Raw genomic sequence first — 24,614 nt, 5'->3', positions numbered from 1 at the left:
TAGGTTGTTTCTTGAACCATAAATAGGTAGAAATTTCAATTTCTATTTCTGAAAATAAATGAAACGAAACAGTTTTATCAAAGGCTTTTTGTTATATTCCTATAACGTGTTTCTTGAAACGTTATCAAACGGCCAAGACGCTTGCACGATTGAGATTTGAGGGAGCGAAGTGAGTGGTCCCACAATCAACTGTTCCTTCTCTATTCCCTTTGCTCTCGTGGTCCAGAGAACTCCAGGAGAGCTGATCATTCGAATGAACAGAAGAACCATACCTTTCGGAAATATACCCCAAATCCCCCCCCCTCTCTCTCTCTCTCTGGTTTGATTCTCATTCACATTCTCACAAGCAAGTTGGGAGACGACCTTCTCTACTGGGTACTGATCTTTCTTCCTGATTTACTTTCATGGTATGAGTTTTATTGGGTGCTTCTGTTTTCCATTTTTATTCATTCTACGTTTCTTCATTTAAATTTTCACAGTGAACTGGTACCTGTAAAACTATATAAGGATACCGAATGAAATTAAATATATCTGTCTTGAAGCTCTGCGGTTTGACTATATTAATCTACAATCTTGATAGTGGTTATCTGTAGTATGTATCAGAGTCCTAGAACACTGGTTCTCCGCAATTTGAAATGACTGGCTACTTAATATCATTGTATCGATTAGGAATCTTTATATAGTGAATCATTCACTTTCAAGTCAAGCACCTCTGTATCGGAAAGAAACGCACAAACAATCTATGTGGTTCAGCAATAAGCCTAAATAAGCCTACTGTTATAGGCAAAGACGAAAAATCCCCAAAATGGCAAATCCCCCTAAAAGGAATCCCCAAAGATAATTCAAAAACAGAATATCTGGATATTGCCATCTCGGGTTCCTTTCATCTTGTATTTTGAACCCTAGATTTCTGTTTTTGAATTATCTCAATTAATCCCCAAATATAATTCGAAAACACAAATATCTCAATTGATCCTTGATTGAACTCAAGGATTAATTGAGATATTTGTTCTGCATTGGTAAGCTAATCAAATGCACAATGGTTTTGTGTTGGTTTTTAATGTTTTCCATTATGCAATAATTCTCATTTTCTGTAGGGAACTCATTTAGAGTATCTAAACTCTGAAGTTTAGTCAACTGTGTGGGGTTACTAGGAGCATTTTTAGTTCAGGGTTACTAGAGGGTGTTTGTTGTAGGCCCAGAGTTGTGCTTCTGGTGGTTTCTGGGTGGTGACAGGCTTGTTGAGTCAGTTGAAATTGACTCATAGAATTTGGTCAGTTAAGATAAATCTGGTATTTAGAATGAGTGATCTCAAGATGGGGAGTTTATTTGAAGGTATGGTGACGAGGTTTGCTTGGCTGAAAAGACAACAGCAAATAACCTATTAGAAAACCAGAATCACAGAGAGACAATACTGAGAATATAGGGCATAAACTCGACAGAATTATATCTCTAATTCCTTCAGCCGATTTTACTGAAACTTGGTCGAATGGAATGGGTAGGGTAGGTAACTAAAATGTCAAGGCAAACCAACGGTTGGATTAGAAGAAACAAGAGAGAACAGAAAATAGATATTAAAAAAAGACAATATTAGTAACTCAAAGATGAAGCCATAACTCATAATCAATTGAGCCAATACCTACCAATTTCTGATCAAAGGTAGAGGGGTAGGAAGAGAAGATGATATCAAAATTTTACAATCATCCAATGGCTGGATTGGGAGAAACAATATGACAAAGTGAATAGACAAAAAAATGAAGAATGCAAGATGAAAAAAATAAAATGAAAGACGAGATGAGAGGGTAGAGGGGTTATGACTTGCCATCACTACCAGGCCTAGGTCAGCTTCATTGCCAATCAGCCATAGAAATCACCATCTCTGGCCTGCAAATAAATCACCACAGCAGAAACTCTCACAACAGGGCATAATATCATTCATCCAAATTGTGGGCAGCATGCTCCTTCTCTTTTATTTATAATAGCAATCAACCCAATATGAAAAATAGTAACCTCTTACGCATGGGGAAATTGGCTGCCAAACTAATTAGGATCTTCTAGAATGAGATCCAAAGCTACTGCACAGAAATAGAAAGTATATGAAATAGTATATGAAATAGAAACAACAACTTAGCTAATAACTTAACCACTAATAGCTGCTTAATAAATTAGAAACTTTGGATACTACCACTACTAAGAAATCTAGCATAGTATTCATTTCCTTCACGTGCAATCTTCACTGGGTCCCACACAAGAAAATAAACAAGCCATACACAAGCCCGGCCCAATTGACGACCAGAACCAGAACCAGAACCAGAACCATGGCTTGCTTTATGAGCCAGGTTCTGGCCTAGGACCTTAATACTGGTCTGCACCCTTATTCTTCCTATGTGGGTACACCTTCATCTTTGCATCAGATGGGGTTGCCCGATTAGAGATAAAATGAATGAGAGCTCACGGTGATGGTATGCTCTTGTGCAACAAAGACCACTTACAGCATAAATGAGAATCTTGTGGTACCTGAAAGACCAAAAGGAAAAGGGAAAGTCAGACTGATGTTTATTCGTTTACTGACCATAGAGTTCAGTGTGCATTTCTTACATGAAGGTATCTCTTTAGGTAGAGTAGAATGGGAGCAGAATTGGAGTCTATATCTTACCAAAATAACTATAAATGGTTATAGTGATGATATGTTAGAGCAAAGAGAGAAAGACATAAAATTTTCTTCCCTCAAAAGAAACCACATTCAATCAGTTGATTGATAGAGAACTGAGTTGTCAACTCTGAGAGTTCTGGATGGCTGGACTTCTGAACCTCTGGTTTCCATACAGTTCCCATTGTTGGCTACCTTTAATCCATTTGAGACAGGAACATCTCTATCTGATGCAGGTAGCCTAGCTTGATTGGGCGTTAGTAGGCTTAATTTCAAGCCTTTATTGGGTTATATGGGCCTTGGGATAAATGTTTCGGGATTATTTGTAATAGGTCAGTTCTATAAGTTCGCTTGATGGGGTAGTAAGTCATAGACAAGATTGGGGTAGTAGTTTATATAAGCTTATGAATCTGATTCTAGAAGCTCTAGAAAGTTTCAATTTTTAGAATCCTTGGATCCCAAATCTTGGAAATTATGAAAGTTTCTAAATTTGGGTTATGCTTAAGAATGGGAGTTTATGGAGTAGCCAGTCTATAAATATGTGCAATGTAACTATTGATTTGGAGGTTTTTAGTAGTCATTTTTTTAGAATTCTCTTTGGCTGTTTAGCTATGGGTGACGAAATATGTTATGGGTAATTCTTCTTCCTCTTTTGAATGATTTCTTATCTCGTTTCTTGTCTCATCCTCCCTCTTTTTCTTTATGGTTACTGTTCACAAAGCCATAGCATTGTCTTATATCTTATTCATACCCCAATCTCTTCTAGCTCTTAAACTCCTTTTCAGATTTAGTATCTTTCCTTCCATTCTTCCTTGTCGTTTACCCTTGGACAATCTATAATCCTAGGCTGTACTACATTTCTCTCCCTCCCCTTTTCCTTTCACTCTATTTAGATATAGCTTACCTTTTCATGCAATTACCATGGAGCATACAATGAGACCCTGGAGTGCTGGCAATGCCTGCCATGACACTACAAAGTGGTTGCTGAATTTCCATGGCAACACCTTGTTTTGGCCATTTCATCGTTAGCTAGCTTACACTTTTATGCTTGTACACCTATACTGTGAGTAGTTGCTCTAGAACTATGAAATGTAGCTCATCTCCATGAAGTCACTTTGTTCTTGTCTTTTCCACCATTGCGTAGCCATACTTGGGTTAATGTCTAAAACTTTGTTATTCAAAATTCCTGCAAGAAGATAAGAAGAGCCTGTTGTTTTGCATTTGGTACAATTTCCTAGGTCAGATTGAACCTGTGGCTCAAGATTGGGTCAAGTTAGGCTAATTTCAAGTTCTCAATGGGTTATATGGGTCTTGAGCTTAGTGTTATTGGTTTTCTATTGTAATATCAATTTATAAGCCCAAATATGAGGAATTGGAGGCCAATACAAAATTTAATGTTTATTTTTATTTTTGTAGTGTTCCCAAAGAATTTCTATTTTCAGGAGTTAAGTTGTAACGGGACTTTCCTTAGCATGCTCATGGAGCGTTTTCTAATTCTGTTATTTCTAAATTCTATAAATAAAGAGAAGGGGCTACACAATTCCTCCGTGATTTTGATATTCAAACTTAACTTTTTGCTTGTTAGTTCTGTGAGATTCAGAGCTCTTCTTTTGTGAGAAGCAGTGAAGCCTTGGTGGAATGCCAAGATGGACTGGTGAAATTCTAGTCAAGTTCTAGGTGAGAGGCCTAGTCCATATCTTTCTCTTTCTCTTTCTCAAGGTCAATTTCTGTTGCTTACCCTTTCTGTGTATACAAGTTCAGATTCATTTTGTTTTTCTGTTCACTAAATCTTTCAAGTTACCATTGTTAGTTCTCTTTTCAGTTTTTAGATCCACTTTCTAGTGCGGATTCAGTCTTCATCTCAGTCCATCAATCTCAAGTTATGTTGGGGTTTTGCTGCCTGTTTTGAGTGCTGTTACATCAGTACTTCTACAGTAGTTTCTGCTTTACCACTTTCTAATTTCTGCTCTTACTTGCTAATTTCTGTTCACTTAAGTTTCCTAATCTGATTCCTTGTTTCAATTTTGGAACTAGACTTGCTATTTAGTTTCTATTATATATTTCTAATAGTTGGTAAATCAGGACCTCTTTTTTTTTTTTTTTTTTGTGGATGAATAAATAATTCATAACCAAATCAGGACTTTCTGTTTTAGTAACTTGCTATTTTTAAAATTTTTCATTACATTAGATCTAGCTGTTCGATTTGAATCAAGTTTTACTTAGTTGTTACCTATCCTTACTAGACCCTTTGATCAGGATTTAGGCATGATGTTTTGATCAGTCTTGATTCAGTCATCTGGTTTTCTCTAGTTTGCCCAATTGTTTCTTACCTGCGGTTCTAGATTTCATCATGGTTTCTAATCCCTAACCAAGTGCATATCCATTACTGCACCTAGTTGCAATGGAACTATGTAACATGGCTAACAATAGAACGTTGCAATGGTAGTTTGCACCTGGGTTTCCTCTCATTTCTATCTTTCTTTTTGATATGACAGTATAAATCTTATTAGTAAATCTTGATTCTTGAAGGAACATCCTCTTTCTTCCAATCCCCCCCCCCCACGGTTATTCGTGTTTGTGAGTTCTGAATTTGATTCATGTTGTGACTTGCTTAGGCTCACCAATGGCACCATGGCACCAACTGTCTAATGAACTGGTTGGATTTTATTCGTATTCTGACTTGCTTAGGCTCACCGATTGTGCCAACTATCTAATGAACTGATTGGATTTTCAGCCTGACATGGGGGGGGGGGGCATGATGTCTTGGTTCTATTTATGGATATTTCCTCTCTCATGTCTTTGATTTAGGAGCTTAATGGATTTAAATAATTATTTCCTTCCCTAGCTTTGATACTACTTGTTTGAGAAAATTCACCTCTAAGGCATAGTTGATGTCCAGTTGCTTCTAACATTTAATTGTTGCATCCAAATGTTCTCCACCAAATCCCATTGCACACTTTCTTGTTGAGATCCTATTTGTGCTTGAGTGCATCTCTTAGTTCTCAGTAGGATTCATGGCTGAATACATCTTTCCATCCTTCTTTTTTCTTTATACATATTTTCTTGGGTGAATCATAGTATTGATTATAACCAGAGTAACAACAGATGCTGTTGGAGCACCAGATTCAAAATGTTTCAAATTTTTGGAGTGTTGCTAAAGCATAAACCTATATGTGTTCCATTAGAAGTAAGATTTGATAAGGGGGACGCTTGGTCCAACAGTAAAGGTATGAATGTTGCGACCTGGTGGTCAAGTGGTCGAAACAGCCTCTCCACGTTCTCGGGGTAAGGCTGCGTAGTTCTCGCCCCCCCCCCAGGGGGGCCTCGCACATGCGGGAGCCTCATGCATCCTACCCTTTTTAGAAGTAAGGTTTAATAACTGCCGACATCATGTTAGATTATCTTAAATGATTCCCTCAAAAAATCAAAATCCAGTTGTTAGGGTTGTAGGGGGGGGGGAGCGGTTTGTCTCAGCATGATACGTTGATTGCAAGCTAATTTCTCTTGCTCCCTTATTTGCAATGAGAAACATTATTTTTTTCCTTTTGACTAGCTCCTATTAACTGCGGTAACTGCTGATGACTTATGGAGCAGCTGGATATAAATTATAATAGGCTGTTGACATAGAGGTGCCCTAGATCGGCTTCATGTTAGAATTCAGGCTTTCAGAATTTCCTGCCCCATAGAGCAGCTTTTGCTAAAACTCGAGCAGTTTCTTGAGAACTTTCCTCGGATATGAAACTTGGAGTATTCTGAGATGCTCGCATTATTCCCTATAAGATGGCTAAGACTTGAATGGATGATTCATGAGTAATCTGTTTTCTAATTATAGAATTTGTGAACTTTTATTATTTTGATTGTCACTTGATTTATTTACTTCCTTCAATCGAAATAATCAAGTAATACAAACATTGGTAAGAATACAATGCCCTGAAAACGTAAGGGTTCCTCCACGAGGTTCGTCCATGGAGGGTGACTCAGGGTCTAAGATCAGGCTGAAAGGTGTAGCCTAGGGACAACAGGTGGAATTCCTGTACGGAGGAGGCTAGGTTAGCCAAAAGATGGTAATCGGTTCAAGGACGAAACTCAACAATGAGTATCTAATAACCTTGATTACTTGTTTTGGTTTACTCCCTGTTCCCCCCTCTCCCGCCACCCTTTCTATTAAGTTTTTGAATCACCTTCATGCTCATCCATGTTGAGAAAAACTAGGTAAGTGTTGGGTTACAGTTGATTTGATATCAGATGATCAGAGTGATCCCAATTCCTTCCAAAATTCAGGCAGTTGAAATCCCCAAGTAAGCTGGTAACTTTCTATATCAATGACTTATAGTGTATAATGAATGTTGTTATTTTTTGGTTGGTTCAGATAAAACATGTTTCTATATCATGGATGTTTCTTTTTTTCATTTTTTTTTTCTTCTAAATTTCTAAGGGGAAAGCTTTATTGAATCCCACAACTACAGATTGTAATTCAGATTTGAATTTTCTTTGGATCAATTCTTTATGATTCTCTATTTTTTCATCTTTATAACTCTTTGGTTGTCTTGGTGTCCACTTTGTGTTTATGCTGTTTACTATTTTCTCTTCTCTTTTATTCATTTGTTCTTTCTTTCAGCTGGACTTTTAACAGTGAGGGATGGTGGGAAAATCATTGGCTTCACCTGTGCTTACCTTTCAACCTGCAATAAATAGTTCCTTTTCTACTGTGAGTCTTTCTTCTTCATAACTCTTTGAATCTGTCTCCAATCATAATTATTCGTCATATAACCTAGAGGTTGAATAGTGGAATGCATTGGTAGGTGCTAACAAATTCTTCTACATAACATTAGTTTTTTTCTTTTAATTACTGCTGGGCATCTTAATTATTGAAAGTATAAGTGGTAGAAGCTAGGAGAGAACAGGGAAATGGTTGATACAGAAAGAAAAATTGAATCAATAAAGATCTGCACAGCCTTTGAGCACAAGCTTCTAATTTATGCTTATCGTTTTCATTGCTGAAATGGAAATGATAGAAGAAGAATATTTGCTTTGGTTGGTGAAAAGGTGATTGGCAAATGATAAGGAGCAGAAACACATAGGCTCCGATTGGTTGCAACTTGCAAGGGGAATTAAAGGGAAGGTAAGTGAAATTTTGAAACTTAAAAAGGAAATTATTGTACTCATTACCCCATGTGATTGTATAAACTACTTTTATAGCAAAGGCTCTTGGATGCAAAGTAAAGTGAAACTTAATAACCAAATATGGCATGATTTGGAGTTAGTGATATAGTCACTTAAATTTCTTACCATATTTACTAATGATACATTTTACATGTAATTTTTATTTTACATTTTATAGTAAAGGGTTTTGGATGCAAAGTAAAGTGAAATTTAATAACCAAATATGGCATGATTTGGAGTTAGTGATATAGTCACATGGGGTAATGAGTACAATAATTTCCTTTTTGAGTTTGAAATTTCATTTCCCTACCCTTCAATTTTCCTTGCAATAAAAAATAGCCATAGGGAGTATCATTCTCTATGTACAACAGATTTGTCTGCAAATGTCTGAGAAAGAGACAGCTGGCCGAGGCTGAAAAGAGCCCAGCAAGCAAAAAAAGGCAGAATAAAACAGGTCATCCCTGAAAAAAAAAAAAAAGATTTTACCAATCACAAACAGACTACCCCACTAAGCCAAGAGAACAATACCCAAACCTCCTGCAGCTCTTCCTATTCATTATATTTCATGAATTGTGATCATAAATATTGTAGAACTTACATAGTCCTAGATCCCACAATATGCATTGAACTTTCCACACGTAAGCAGCTCCCAGAAGAAACTCTTGTTAGTTCTCAAGTTCTTCACCAGTCATGAATTCCATACATTATTGGCATATATCTCCATAATAGACTTTGTTTGGGTAGTCTTTGAGTCTTGTCAGTATTGACATAAATAATGCACAAGGTCATTAGAAGTGGAAGTTCTTGCGGATTCTGTCCCTTGTAAGAAAACTTTCTGATGCACAATGAACCTTGTTGAAGAAGTTGGAGCAATATTGGGGTTACAAGAGCAAGTGGAACCCTCAATTTGGACTAGAATCCAAGATTTCTGTTTTTGATCTAGATTACCTCTCAAAGGAATCTGCTTTGAAGTTATCAATCATTCTTAATGATTTCCTTGTTAGTACTGTTTTCATGGTCCAATGGTCAAGATATAATGGTTGGTGGGGATGGTCTATGGTAATGCAACCCTGGGTTCCAAACCCTGATTTTAAATCGATATGGGCCCACCCGATTTATAATAAACCAATTATAAAGAAGCAGTGGCAATTCTTTAAATATTTTGAAGTTCAGGATTTTTGAAATAAAGGAAAACACTAACAAGGACTAATTGGTAATTATTTTAAAAGTGGTATTTTCCGAAATTTGGGATAGAAGGCAGAAAGGACAGAAATGAACTTAAGGAAACAAGGGTTCTTTGGGATTTTAATAACCGTCCTCCTAAGGAAATAAGAAGAATAAATCTTCTTCAACCTCACAACAGCAGAAACAGTGGAAGAGGGAACCAGATTGCATGTGCAACAGCCCCACCCAAGGCTTCAATTCAATAATGGTCTTGGGGTTAAGTTCTCAACTGAAATAACCTAGAGGGGGGGTGAATAGGTTATACTAGTGAAATTTTAACTCTTTTCGATGTATAGAACACAAGTGTGATTGTAATTTAAAACAATGCGGAATAAATAAAATAGGCACAATCACACAACACAAGATTTATAGTGGTTCGACTCAATCCGAGTCTAGTCCACTCCCTACAAGAATCCTCTTGTAAGGTATTCCACTAGTTCTCCCTTTCAGTACAGTAGGTAGGGAAGAAAACCTTTACAATCTTTTTCACGGATAAGAGTATCCTTACAAATCTCCTTTTCAGGCAGAGAGACGCCTTCACAATCTCTTTTAGAGGTAGAGAGAGACCTTTCTCTTTTTAGGATAAGAGTATCCTTACAATCCTAAGTACAGTCTAGAATTGTAAAAAAAAACAGAAAATAAGAAATAGTGGAATAAGAGGAATACCTCAAGTATGGTGCAAATGAGAGTGAATAATAAATGATGAGTGATGCACCTAATGTAAAGTCCTCTCTTACGGCTTTGACTTGCACAGGAGAGAGTAGAGAACTTTAATTAAGACTGAAGCCTCTTCTTTGGGATTTGTGTAACAGAATAACTCAAGTAGAATAAACTTCTCTAATGCTTGCAATAATGCTCTTTAAGCTCTTTCTTAATGAATAATTAATTAAGAGTGATTAGGATATTTATAGGTGAACTTAGTGAAGCATTTTAGGTAGGGAATCAAGCTCTAACGGACATATTCTGGGTATACCGGTCGACCGCCATTAGTAGCCGGTCGACCGCTAAGAGCCGTTGTAGGCAAAAAAATAGCCGTTGGAGTACTTCCAGATAGGCACCGGTCGACCGGGACTTTCAGCCGGTCGACCGCCTATGGTCTCGGACAGGTCCGGTCGACCGGAGCTTCCAGTCGGTCGACCGCCTATAGTCTCGGTTGGTTCCGGTCGACCGGGGCTTCCAGCCGGTCGACCGTCAACATGACATGCTCTGTCATACTGACCAGTCACCAGTGTTTTGACTATAACTTTTTGGTCCGACCTTGGATTGATTTGAGATCAGTTGTGTTGGACTCACAACTCAATTTCCTACAACTTCTATGAAGGTTTCATCTCCTGATACTAACTTTAAGATTCCCTAAATACCCTTGAGTTAGGTTACTGTGTGTTCCACACCACTGAGAAATTTTCCATACCTACTCAAGCATGCTCTATGGTCATTCTAATATGATGCAATGCACATGCATGAGGTGAGTGCATATAAGTATGTGGAAATTACAAATTACATTAAAAATAACTAATCTATCCTAGTGGTCTTCTTCTTCACTTGAATCTTCCATTCTTTAGCCCTTCATCTTCTTTCCTTCTTGTTTGCTGTTTCATGTCTTTAAGCTTAGCATCATGTCTTGATTCGACCTTTGATCTTCTAAGAGTTTCTTCAAGCTAATCACACTTTAACAATCAAGTTAAAGATGTATGTTTGTTTGTTAACACCAAAACATGGCAACGAGTGTGGACATGTTTCCCAACATCAACTTCCAACCCTATTAAAATACACTGAAAATGAGACCAAGTAATCAACTAGAAAATTTATAAAAAATATATGCAACAAGTCCAGGTGGAAGTTCAAAGCCTGCTCTGGTTGCAGGTTGTGTTCTCACAATACGGTTACCCATGAAAGGGAAGATTATGCTCAAATTTCAGGCAAGATAGGTATGATGGATTGACAAATATGCATCTCAGCTCCAATAATATCATTCAACAGTAAAAAACCAGAAAAGGCCCGTGAAGAAACTTCAAACTTCAACTCAATTTTCAACTCTAATCTCCCTATAACTATAGGTGGTTTACATATGTAATGGAAAAGAAAAATGACTTCTAATCCAAAGCTAGAACAGAATTATACAACAAGTCAAACTAGGAAACTAAATCTCCTGTATATCTCCAAGATCTAAAAAAAAAAAAAAAAAAAAAAAAAAAAAAAAAAAAAAAAAAACCCAAGAAACAAATAAACTCTCTACCAATCCTTATTAGTGCAAAATCCTGGTTTGCTTCTAGTTCATCTTGGTTTGGGTTTCCAGCTCAGGTTATGCCAGTTCAAACACTCACATGCAACTGCATCATATAGTTTAGAGTTTACATTGCTTGGTTGGGTCTTGACACTGTGAAACCTCTTTTGAGTATCATTGCAAGGCTGTTTTATTCCCTGACTACTAGCTACTTGCATTTTTTCCCAGGTTTCTCCCCCCTACAACCATAGAAATCACAATCGAACTTGGTTTTATGCAATGAATTGAATGTGACTAATGGATCAAGCTAATGTGCTAGAAACAAAGATAATGGAGTACGAAGCCTAGTTGGAGAAGTTTCAGGGAATCATCATCACTTCATCCTTTTTCTCAACTATTTCCTGTTCCTACAATCAAATCTATTTGGGGCCTTCCTGTCATTACCTTAACACTGGAATACCTACCAATGCCTCCCATTAAACCGTATTAAAACCATAAATTTATGCATGTAGGCATGTGGTAACATTCAAGTCCTTTGATATATTACACATCCATCAGCCATTCGTAATTTAGCCCAAATACAAAATCGAAACCTTCTACTTGCATGACTTTTCATTTTTAGAGGTGAAGTATGCCTTATGAAATTCATTTTATGCATATTTACATGGGTATTGACTCCCCGTGGTCCAATTTTCTATTCATTTTGATATTTACATGGGTATTGACGCCCCGTGGTCCAATTTTCTGTTCATTTTGGCATCGTGGTGATCTCAACTAAAAACAGCTATTGGTGGCACTATCTTTCATAGTTGTCACGGCGTCAAATCGATCCGAGGCGGTGGAGGGGTGGCTAATCGATTTGACGATGAATCGCCCGTTTTGGCGTTGCCATGGCGGTCAAATAGCCCATGTGTCATTTTTTATTTTTCCTATTTTATAAAATTATTTAGTATGCTATTTTTTTATTTTTCCTATTTTTTAAAATTATTTAGTATGCTACATGCCTAGAATATATACCCTATAACATATAAAACCAATATTAACCAACATCAAATCATTAAAAAATCAACATAGCCATATCATGTCATCAAAAATCAACATGAATTATTGACTTATACAGTTATATATCGAGTCATCACTCATCAAGTCATAAAAAATCAACATGTACATCACACAAAACTAAAAGGTAAAAGGCTAACCTGTGGCTGAAGCTTGAAAGCAATGATTGGAAGTGAGTGAGCAACCAGAACAAAGTAAAAGGTATATATATATATATTTATATCAATATATCATATATGAATCAGAGATATATATTTGGAAACCTAAGAATAGATCAAATGATAAGATAAGTGGCTAACCTGTTAAGCTATTAATGACTTACTGATGCAGTGAAGCTTGATAGCAAATGAACTCAACATAAAATAAAAAAAGAAAACTTAACAAGTCATCCAAGTTCAAAGTTCAAGTTTAAAGTTTAAAGTTTAAACAATACATAAAATCCAAACACTTAAACAGTCAAACACAAATAACTTAATCATCATAATCATCCAACAAATCAGCAGATGGCAGATTCCTTTGTTGTCCACTAGAAGAATTTGCATTTTCACCAAAGTTTTCTATGGCATCCAAGCCATCATTCACAACATCCTCTTCTTCCAAATCTTCTTCCCCATCTGATTCTGATGACTCCCCAACAACCCTCCCTCTACCACGACGTGTGTAACACATATTTCCTCTAGAGGTTGATGATTGAGCTTGCCTGGGTCGATTGGGCCCCTCCATTGTTGCCCCCATTGCTCTACCAGCAACATCCCATGTGAGATCAGCATCGGGATGGACTACATCATCCACTTGTTCGTCAATCATCCACTTACTACTCCAATCCAGTTCTTCAAGCACAAGTGGATCATAATTTCTGTTATCGAGACACCTTTGTTGAAACCTTTCTTCTAGGCGGCGATTGTATTAAACATAGACTAGATCATTCAAACGTTGATGTTCCAGCATATTCCTCTTATTGGTATAAATCTGAATTCATAAACAATAGAGAACAACAAACAAGTTATTGTTCCAAAAATAAAAAGTCTAAACTATGAAATAGATGTAATACCCAGCTACTTACAAACTCAAATGTGCTCCAGTTGCGCTCGCATCCAGAAGAGGAGCAACAAAGCCCTAGAATACGTCTTGCAACCTTTGAAAGCTCAAAAGCATGACCTCCAAATGAACCCCACCAAGTAACTATAAAAAATAAATATATAAAAAAAAGCTAGATTAATATTTAATATATCACACAAAGTAGCTACTAGCTACTAGGTACAAAAAAAAACAACTAAACAATGTACTTACTAGGACTCATGGTTGCCCGTGATCTAATCGCCATATCCAAGGCAAAACCACCTCAAGAATATCTATACAAAGTGGCTTGAGTATTTATCTTGTCTTGTAAAGCTGATTTATGCATCATTCTTTCAATGACTTCATTAAATGCAATCTGTAGAGAAGATATAATTTGGTAGTCCCATCATTACCTTATAAGAAAAAAATTTGCCAGGATTAAGAAATAGTGCTGCTCCATACCAAGGACGCCGCATCTGAATCTCCCAACGTTTGTTTACAATATCTAACATTTTCTTGTATTGCCTTTCTCTATCCCCAAAATTTTCTTTTATTTTCTTTTTTGCCTTATCCATAGCAAATTGAACCTTAGGCATAGAAGGCCTTTCATCACCATCCACAATCCTCAAGTCAGTAAGAAGTGGCTTTGAAGCTCTAAGACAATTTTCCACACCATTCCAAAATGCTACAACAAACACCGTATCAACCACTTTCTTCCTAGCCTCGGTCTTTGCCAAATTAGAACTAGTCCATTTTTCATAAATAAACAAATGCCTTAAGTCATCTTTATGTTTTAACAAGCTTTGAAGTGTCAGAAATGCAGTTGCAAATCTAGTAGTTGTTGTCCTCATAAGATCCCTCCCATTTGTTCTAGCCCTCATCGCATAAAGAATGCGTGTGTGCCTGTAGATGAAGTTGGTTGCTTTTTTTTGCCTTATCACATTCCTATTAGATTTCAAGAATCCTATTTCCTCCAACATCAGGTCAATGCAATGCGCTGCACAAGGAGTCCAATATAGCTTTGTCCTCTTCTGCATCAGCATTGTACCGGCTAATTTATAAGCCGATGCATTATCTGACACAACTTGCACAACATAGTCCTCACCAATTTCTTGAACTTTGTTGTCAATCAATTCAAACTTCTCTGCAGTTTGAGATATACTAGATGCATCAATAGATTCCATAAAATAAGTCCCCTCTGGACAGTTAACAAGGAAATTAATTAAATGCCTTCCTCTTTTATCCATCCACCCATCAGTCATAAGAGTGCACCCATACTGCTTCCAATACTTTTCATATTTATTCATATCTGCAGTGCTATCCTTTGCTGCCTTTAACAATGGCACTCTCACTTCATGATAACTTGGGTGTTTATATCCTGATCCGTACTGTGCAATAGATTCCACCATCACCTCAAACCTCCTTGACTTAAGAGCATTGAATGGAATACCACACTGATAAACCTAGTCAACAATATGATTATCAACTCTCTTTTTTTCTTCCACTGATCTAAATTGGTTCTCTATAGTAGTCTGAGTACTACCTTTAAGATGCCTCTCAGCAACCACTTGCTTAGGAGTCCGTCTAACATGGCATTCATGGGGCCCCTTACTTGTGGCTGAATGACTACTTTCTTTCTCTTAGCAGCTGTCCCAGAGCTAGGAATAAGTCTAGAGGTTGTAGAAGAAGGAGTCCTACTAGACTGTCTTTAACCTTTAACTTCTATATCAACATCCACATCAGTTCCAGCTTCAGCATCAACATCAACATCATCATCATCAAAAATTTCTTGCATCCTTTTCTTCTTATTGCGCATAAGAGCTGCATTCATCTCTGTAGCAATCGCTATAGTTGTCTTGGTACACTTAGCAACATCTCCATATCCACCCACCAAATGTTGCTTTAACCTTTTAATTCCACACTTGAGGTTTTTTCCACAGAGTGCATTTAACAAGGTTCTTATCTGAAAGGTCAGGCCAATACCCATACTTCCACCCAGGGTCATTTGATTTGGCCTTCCTGGTTAGGTCTTTGGACGGATCATATGCAGCCGTGCTTATATTATCACCCCCACTACTACCACCAACAGTACCATCCATTATGAACTCCTATAGTCCTATTATCCTACAATTTACAAAACAGAGTAACAAAGTATGTTAAGTGTTAACCAATAACATTAACATGATAACATCAAGTATTCAAATTATAATTTATAAAATAGAGTAACAGAGTATGTTAAACAGTAACATTAACATTAAGTATACAACTATACAAGTTGTAAATATATAAACACTTGTTAAACAGTAACATTTTCATATATGTTAACCAAAAACCATTAGAACAACATCAAAATCCAAAAAAAAATTCAAATTAGTAGTCAAAAGCAACTTAACAAGTGATCCAAGAAGGGATTAAAATAAGGCAGTAAAACAAGCAATCTAATACTTCGATTCAGAACTAATTCTATATTTCTATTTATGCTGTTATGAAACATTAACCATAGAAGAAGGAACAGAGAAGGAGAAGAACTGAAGAAGAAGAAGGAGAGAGAAGCGGAGAAGAAGAAGAATCAGAATTCAGAAGCAGAAGACGAAGAAGGAGGAGAGAACTGAGAAGGAGAGAAGATGAGAAGAAGGAACAGAGAAGGAGAAGAACTGAAGAAGAAGAAGGAGAAAGAGAAGCAGAGAAGAAGAAGAAGAAGAAATCAGCAGCAGAATACGAAGGAGGAGAGAATTGAGAAGGAGAGAAGAAGAGAAGTAGGAACAAAGAAGGAGAAGAAGAAGAAGGAGAAGGAGAAAGACGTCGCAAGCCCTTAGGCCCCTTACCTTGGTCTCGGAGAAGGAGATGAGAAGGAGAAGGAGGAGGAGGACGACGTCACTCACAGTCACAGGCGGAAGCTTCGAGGGGTTCAGGTTCACTGCCGGAGAAGAAGGTCACTCGCAGTCATAGGCGGAAGCTTCGAGGGTTCAGGTTCACTGCCGGAGAAGGAGAAGGTCACTCGTAGTCACAGGCGGAAGGCTTCGACTTTCAAGGGTTTTTGAGGGTTCACTGTTCTGAGTTAACTCAATTTGAGAAATTGATAGTTGAGACTCGAGAGTCTTGAGAAATTGATAGTCGATTGGCTTTTATTCTCTTTTCTATTTCACCTAACAATAAAAATACAAGAAAGATAATATTCAACATTGTTAGCAAGTGAAAAAAAAAAAATACAAAAAGCGATTGATTAGTATATTGGTGTGCGATGGCGTCCATGGCGGCCGCCAATCATGACTCCCATAAATCATTGTACTGCCATGCCCTCAAATTTCCGCCGGGACGCCAAATCGCCGCCTAGGCGACGCTGTGACAACTATGTTCCTATGCCAAACTTTTCATCCTATTTGAAAATTTACACTGAATTACAGGTTTGATACTGTTCATTGCAAGCTTAATTACAGAGTAGGAATCCATCGTTAATTTTGTATTGAACAAAGTCTGCACCTCATTCCTTCTCAGAAAAGTTACAAATACTAACCTCTCCTTGTTAGCTAACAAAACAGGGAAGTCCATGTCTGACACGGATGCAGACATGTGTGTCCAATACAGCATAATTTTAAAATTGAAGTGCCATTTCTTATTAACAATGGTTCTGTAAAGAAGTGCAGAAAATGGAAAAACCAAAATTTTCCTTTTAGGCTGTGTTTGGTAGCCAAGAGAAGAAAAGAAAAGAAAAGGAAAAATTTCACTTTTTGTACTTTTTTCCTTGGGTTAAGAATTTTTCTTTGCACTCGGTATGTCTTCACCCAAGAGAAGATTCCCCTTTTCAAATTCAAAATTCCTCTTGGGAATTGTGAAATTTTCTTTTGCTCCCCTCAAAATTTTCTTGCCAAAAACACAAGAAAACATGAGAAAATATGAAAAGATAATTAGACAAAAAATGAATGATTACACAATGATTTCCTATGTGTCTATCTCTCTCTTAAAATTCAAAATTTTTTGAATTTTTTTCTTTTCTTTTCTTTTCTTATCTTGGTAACCAAACATACATACTCTTTTTATTTTCTCACCATTTCTTCTCTTTTCTGTTCTTTTCTAGATTTTTTTTTCTTTTCTTTTCTTCTCTTGGCTACCAAACATAGCCTTAGGGATTGGTGTGTCTCATAACTAGACTTGGTTTGGGTGGTTGATGTCTGGTACATATAGCTAATGGAAATTATTGATCATCTTTTCTGAGAGCGATAGGCATACCCTGTTGTTGGTTCTATAGAGACCTTTATGTTCCTGTATAGTAAGTGCCAGTCTCTATATAAATACATGCATGATTTTGTGGAGATAAAAGTTTTATTCTCCTCACTGGTGCACAGATACCTTCTTTTTCTTATTTCTTTTGCCTTATTTCCTTCTTCCAGTCACATACTGCCACATCTGCACCAAGATTTTCAGTGCTCAAATTGTCGTCGTTGGATGGTCCCACTCCTAATATACGAACTGATGCAATCAGAGGAAGAGGTTGTATCTCTGTTAGCACGTCTCAGAAATGGGTGATACATTCAACTGCTCAAACCCAAACTATAGTTCTGGGTGATGAAGAGAAGAAGATGTGGGAAGCTTGTAGGCAAGCACTGTCTGCATTCAACTTTAGTGATGAGGAGGAAGACAAGATGTTAGAAAAAGCATTTGGTCAAATCCATTCACCTTATTGGGGTGAGGCTAGAGCAAAGGAAGTCCCAAAATTTGAAACTGTGAATGATATATTGGATTATCTGAGGAATTTAGGTCTTTCAGATGATGATCTTGGAAAGTTACTCAAGAAATTCCCTGAAGTTCTTGGATGCAGTCTTGAGGAAGAGTTAATGACCAATGTCAATGTTCTGGAGAAGGAATGGGGAATTAAAGGAAAATCTCTTCGGAGCCTTCTTCTCCGCAATCCCAAGGTTTTGGGTTATAATGTGGATTGTAAAGGAGACTGTATGGCTAAATGCACACGTTGTTGGGTTCGATTCTAGCTGCCTCATTATTTGCCCTAACAAAAAGGGAAGAATTATTGTATGCTAGGTTCCAGATATGTTTGAACAGTTGAAAATACAATACCTGTACAAAATATTCAGGTTATTTGCCCTAATAAATAGAATTATTGTTCACCCACTGCTTGCTAGAAGACTGCGCTGCCCCCGCCCCATGCGCTGAAGATGCCTCCAGATGGCCTCCCATTGGTCTGTGCATTGGTGCAGTGGCTTCAGAAGCGGGTAGCGTTCGTTTGCCCTATTTTTATTTTATTTTTTAAATTCAGGCAACAGGTACTTATAAAGATTAGAACTATGAACACACCCCCCAAAAAAAAAAATCAATTAGAGGAAGAAACCAACGATACTTTAGATACGATAGGAAAACATCTTAGCAATGGAAGATCCACTGCAATGAAACTTTATGGAATTTGTTTTATTCTAAGATTTCCTTGCCTTTTATTTTTATTTTATTTATTTATTTTTAAAATTCAGGCAACAGAGTACTTATAAAGATTAGTACTATGAACACACCCAAAAAAAGAAAAAAGAAAAAATCAATTAGAGGAAGAAACTAATGATACTTTAGATACAATAGGAAAACATCTTAGCAATTGAAGATCCACTTGCTAAGATGAAGATCCACTTCAATGAAACTTTATGGAATTTGTTTTATTCCGAGATTTCCTTGCCCCCACGAAAATCAGATCATGGTGGTGGGAGACCTTTATTCCGAGATTTCCTTGCCACAATGAAATTTTGGAGAAGAGTTGTAATGAGGGTTCGTAGGACATCCTAGTTCTTGAGAGATGTACTGCATAGTTGGACGAGATCTTGGATCAGTGTTCAAGCATTCAATTGCAAGCATCATTGAGAATATCAGATCTTGTGCTACAAATTGTGATGGTGGTGGGAGACGTTGGTCCAACACATCCTCTAGTACTATATCTTTTTTATTCTGCAATGGTAATGAAGAGATGAATTCACCCGGATGCCTTCCCATAATTGTCCCCAGTGCTAGTACCCCAAAGCTATAAACATCACATTTTTCTGTCACAACCATTGTATAAGCAAGCTCTGGAGGGGGGGGGGGGGAACAAAAGAACAAATTCAGCTTCGTCATATAATCTTATGAGAATATTCAGACTTAAAGCTTTCGGATTCCAGAAATATACATTATATATGACAACAACAGGGATAAAAATTTTTAAAGAGAATGCTTTGATTAAAAAGAGATCACAGAGCAAACAACAATCAGCCAGGGGGTTATTTACCAAACCAAGATATTCAACAAGAGATAGTAATTTGTTGGTAATCTTGTTTGGATGTTTTCAGCTTTTTGATAGCCATGTTTGTTCCTTATGACTTGTACTGTTACAAGGTTTTTCCTTTTGAAATCTTTCTTTAAAACTAGAGAAATCATTTCTAATTGGATCACATCTTCTTTCTGGTTGTTCCGTGGTGAGTTGTCCTCTTAACCCTAATTTTGTTTAGACTAATCCACTAAGTACACTTCTTAAGTATGTATTCTCAGCAAGGATGTTAAGGGGGTAATAGTTCTATTCAAACAATGAAGACAATAATATGGTTAACCAAGAAAGGGGAAAAGGAGAAGATATACAAAAGTCTCATAAAACTTAATTCATGAGTATATAAACCATATAAATCCTAATTCATGAGTATATAAACCATATAAAACAGTGTTTTGAAACTAGATCCGATAAGCTTGGGAGTTGGCATGTCACTGATCGACTCGTGACATAATAAATAATAAAAAATGGAAAACACGAAAAAGGGAAGAAAAAAAATTAGAAAAGATAGATTAGTATATGTGTGCCTATCAAGGATGGCTTTTGAGTCACCTAAGATGTATGACTGTATATTGATCTCAAGTCTTTTATATGGTGTGAATTCTTGAATTTTTTTGCATAAAAATGATCGAATGGTTCAAAATCATTCTCAATATTTTTATAATTATGAGCATGGAATTAGAAGGATGAATTTGTTGTGACATACCTGGAGCAATATATCCATATGTGCCTGCAATTATAGTGCGATTGGATGAATCAGGATTTAGAAATTTAGCTATTCCAAAGTCAGAGACATACGGCTTGAGATCTCCATCCAACAAAACATTATTACTCGATATGTCCCGATGAATTAATTGTGGCGCGCAATCATGATGCATGTAAGACAAAGCTTGTGCAACCCCTTTGATGACATTTAAACGTTTCGCCCAATCCAGTTCGACAGCTTCTGCTTCATTTCCAAGAACATAACTTAAGCTTCCCCTTTCTATGTATTCATAAACCAGAAATTTGCAGCTTGAATGGGAGCAAAACCCATAAAGTTTCACAATATTCCGATGCCGAATTCTTGTTAATACATGTATCTCATTTGCGAAGCTCTTCTCATTGGCTTTCTCTTCAGCTTCTCGACGATGAAGCTTTTTCACAGCTACCACTTTCCCTGTAGGTAGTTTTGCTATGTAAACACTCCCATAACCTCCTGTGCCAATGCAATATTTGATGTCGAATTCTTTTGTCGCTTCCATAATGTCACTATATGCAATCATCCCATCATAGTTCCATATGGAAAATATATCTCCATTTTTTTCTTCTCTTGTTTCGCTTTGGATTTTTCTTAACTTTTTCCTCAAGAGGAACCGTATAGCAACAAGTACAAGTGCAACAAATATGATGCTAGAAAGAGAGATAATTATTGTGATCTTGATTTTAAAGCTTTTATCTCTACTCTCAGATGGGAGATCACAATTACTACACAAAACACTGCTGTCTGGAGCAGGACTCTCCAAATCATTGTAAGATAAGTCCAAAGCCATGTAAGAAATATTAACTTTCCCCAACTTTGCAGGTATTGAACCTTGTAGCTTGTTGTGGCTGAGATTTAGTAACACCAGCTGATCTAAATCTGCAATTTCTCTAGGGATTGAACCAGTTAACATATTCTTACTCATATCCAATGTGTGGAGATTCCGAAGATTTCCCAATGCGGCAGGTATTGAACCATTTAGCATGTTGTTGCTTAGGTCTAGCTGGTTCAGTTTGTCTATGTCCCCCATTTCATCTGGTGCAGAACCAGAAAGATTGTTATGGCTTAGGTCCAGCTTACTTACATTTCTCAAATTCCCCATCTGTTTAGGTATTGAACCTGAAAGCCTGTTACTTCCTAGCTCCAACCTATTAAGATTTCTCAAATTTCCAATCTGTGTAGGTATTGAACCTGAAATCATGTTACTTAACAGGTCCAACTGGTTGAGATTTTCGAGGTTTCCTACCTCTTGAGGTATTGAGCCATTGATACTATTGATAGAGAAGCAGAGAATGTTGAGGTTGCTCAACTTACCTATGGTAACAGGGATTTCTCCTTGAAATGAATTTTTATGAAGATTAATGGTAGAGAGGTTAGTCCAGTTGGTGAATAGATATTCATCAATTTCACCACTTAGTTCATTTTTGGAAACATCCAACATAAACAATCTGGTAAGATTAGCTAGTGAAGAAGGCAAATTTCCCGAAAGACTGTTCGAAGACAGATCAAGATGGGTGAGTTTGGAAAGCATACCAATGGTGTCTGGGATGGTTCCTGACAATTCATTTGTACCAAGATCGAGATAGACTAGATCTTGGAAAGAAGAGAAATTCAATTTGTGGAGCTCAGCATGTATGGAGTAAGAAGGTAGCTTTATCTCTGTTACTCTTCCAGCTGCATTGCAAGTCATGCCCTCCCACTTACATGGACTTGTATCAGTTGCATTCCAGGAACTGGGAAAGTTCGTGCCACTGGCTTTCCAATTGAGCAGAGCCTTGGCTGCATATGATGATGATTCAGATGCCACTCCTATAGTTGCAGGGATGAAAGAAACCCATACAACAACTACTTCCAAAACAAATGCAAAGAAGGAAGCCATGGAACAATTTGATTTTGTTTTTGGCTTAGTTACAGGATTTCCCTGCTGCAAATGATATCTAGCTTCTTATCTGAGCTTTCCTTAAATAGTAGTTGAAAGGGACCCACCTAGGAACCAAATCTTGTGGTTGAAATATCAAAATTGATCTCTAAGTCATATCAATTTGTTCTCTTTTCACACCCTGTACTAGGAAAGTAAAGCTTTCTACAAAACTAAATTTCAGACGGAACCTATATGGTTGTTAGCCATTGTAATTGTTTTTAGCACGTGTTAAAAGCTATCTCAGAAATAGACTTTAAATTTCGAAGTCAATGATTATTTTGTCAAATTCTTGAATCAAACCTATCAGGTTCTTAATTATGTTTGTACTGAGTTTTCTTTCACCCACTTTAATGGTTGGATGGGACTTTTGGAATAATAGAAAAGATATTTTGGACCTTTGTGGTGAAGAGATTCGTCATTGGGGAGTTTTTTGTCGAGTAACATGGCTTCTGCATCAACGTGGTTCTTTCCCACTTAAGGTTGATTTACAACTATGAGAAATATGACCTTCAAATAGCAAATAGCTAACCTTCTTAACATATTTCTATGGTTTCGTCAATTAATGTGAATTACATTCCTTGGTTTGCATTATAAGTGTGGACATTCCTTCAACTGTTCTTTATCGCACTGTTATAGAAAGGTCAATCCTATTGCTGAACTAGGTATCCATCTTCTTGAATACGGCCTTAGGTCTTTGCTAATGACAATGCCAAAGGTAGACGTGGGGGCTCTCTTTCTGTGGTTTTGATCTGGTTTGCCCAGACTAGTCTTTTTTGTATTTCTTTTTTCTTCCTCCCTTACATCTTTTAGTGGGAAAAAACAAAAAATGTATGGCTTGGAGCTTCTTCCAACAACTTTGGATCTTTCCTCCCACGCCATTGGTAAAATTTAATTATCAAAATTTTGGACTTGGTCAATTAAATCTGCTTGAGTCATGAAAGTCAAGGCTTTGCGTGTGCCTAAGACTTGGGAGTATTTCCTAGAGTCACTCAGTTCAACTAAACCTTTTCCATACAAATGAGGTTAGATCCGTTTGTTCGCCTTTCAACCCTTTTCTTTGTCCCCATGTAGGTCAAGGTAAGGCCATTATTTTAATTCCCTACTCCCTCTCTCCTTCCTTTTTCTTTGAGAAAAAAATTGACATTAGCCATTGTTTTACTTTCGCTTCCCCCACACCTGTTTTTCCTTGAGAAAATTTGACCCTAGCTATAGCTATGTCTAATTCCTAATAGTTTCATCTACATTATGACCCTCTTCAAACCTGGTAGAGGCGGCCGGGAGTCTCATGTATTGAGTACGTCTTTTTTTTTAAATTATTATTTAAGATTTCAATAAAACGTATCTTAGTGTGGATGTAAAATCTTTATCTATGATATTGACACGAGTTAGGGATAAAATTACAAAATTTGTAAAAATATCTGTAATTTCAATCTTACAAAAATGATCCACGAAAAAAGATTAATATTACATGCCCAGTTTAACTTGGAAGACAAGGAAAGAAGAGAAAAAATTGTGGTCTGAGTTTCTTTCTTCTAGTATTGTTGGGGTGAGTCATGATCTTCACTCCAAGCTCAAAAGCAACCTCCCTGCCTTTTGTGAGAGATGTAGAGTGGTGGGAAGGACCCAAAACCAGTTGGATTCATGGACAGCAGCCTCTTATAATCTCACCATGATAACTTCGAGGGTCATCTGAATTTCTTCTTTCCCAACTTCATGGGTGCTGGGACCGAGCTGTGGTTGAAGGGTATTTTTCTTCACTGAGCATGATCTTGGTGAGATCTGAGTTACTCAAATTTTTGAGATTCCTATTTGCTAGGCTATTGACTTGGTTAGTTTATTACTGTGTGATTGCTCATGTAAAGAATTCAAATTTTAGTTATTTAATTGATATAGGGCCAAAATATTCTGATGTTATTTAACGAGATGTGGGCTCTCTCGAGGTGAATTTTGGCTTGATAACTAGTTAGGTATGTGTGTCTTAATCGACTATGCTGGTGGTGCCTTTAATGTGAACATGTAGACTTAAGTAAGAGATGTCCTTAGCAGTGATGGTAGTTGGGATTAGGACATTGAATGTTATTGACTTTGTAGAGATTTAGGATAGTATTCTCAACTCCAGCATTATTTTATCAAGCAAAGTTGATAGTTTGGTTTGGATCCTGATGGGTGATGGCTTTTTTTCTACCAAATTAACGTGGAATGAGATCCAATTTCACTCCCCTCATATTCTTTTCTTTAAATGTTTATGGAGCAAGTCAGTCCCTCCAAAAGTTTTTTTTT

General features: G+C 37.0%; 1 protein-coding gene across 5 annotated transcripts; it reads left to right on the top strand.

The window, feature by feature from the left end:
* The first annotated feature begins 154 nt into the window (after positions 1 to 154).
* On the top strand, positions 155 to 22,633 carry LOC122076973. Of its 5 annotated transcripts, none has more exons than XM_042642658.1 (5): positions 155 to 375; positions 7,269 to 7,358; positions 21,122 to 21,203; positions 21,308 to 21,379; positions 21,627 to 22,633. In XM_042642658.1, the coding sequence occupies exons 2-5, from the start codon at positions 7,290 to 7,292 to the stop codon at positions 21,638 to 21,640; spliced, it is 237 nt and encodes a 78-aa protein (XP_042498592.1). In that variant the 5' UTR covers positions 155 to 375; positions 7,269 to 7,289; the 3' UTR covers positions 21,641 to 22,633. The 5 variants fall into 5 exon arrangements, with proteins under 5 accessions (XP_042498592.1, XP_042498591.1, XP_042498590.1 ...); XM_042642657.1 differs by having other exon boundaries at positions 21,596 to 22,633; XM_042642656.1 differs by having other exon boundaries at positions 21,308 to 21,523.
* The last annotated feature ends 1,981 nt before the right edge of the window (positions 22,634 to 24,614 follow it).

This window comes from Macadamia integrifolia, chromosome 4 (genome assembly GCF_013358625.1).
Source record: "Macadamia integrifolia cultivar HAES 741 chromosome 4, SCU_Mint_v3, whole genome shotgun sequence".
Taxonomy (NCBI): Eukaryota; Viridiplantae; Streptophyta; class Magnoliopsida; order Proteales; family Proteaceae; genus Macadamia; species Macadamia integrifolia.
The sequence above is the reverse complement of the archived record's forward strand: the minus strand, read 5'-3'. Positions and strand labels throughout refer to the sequence as shown.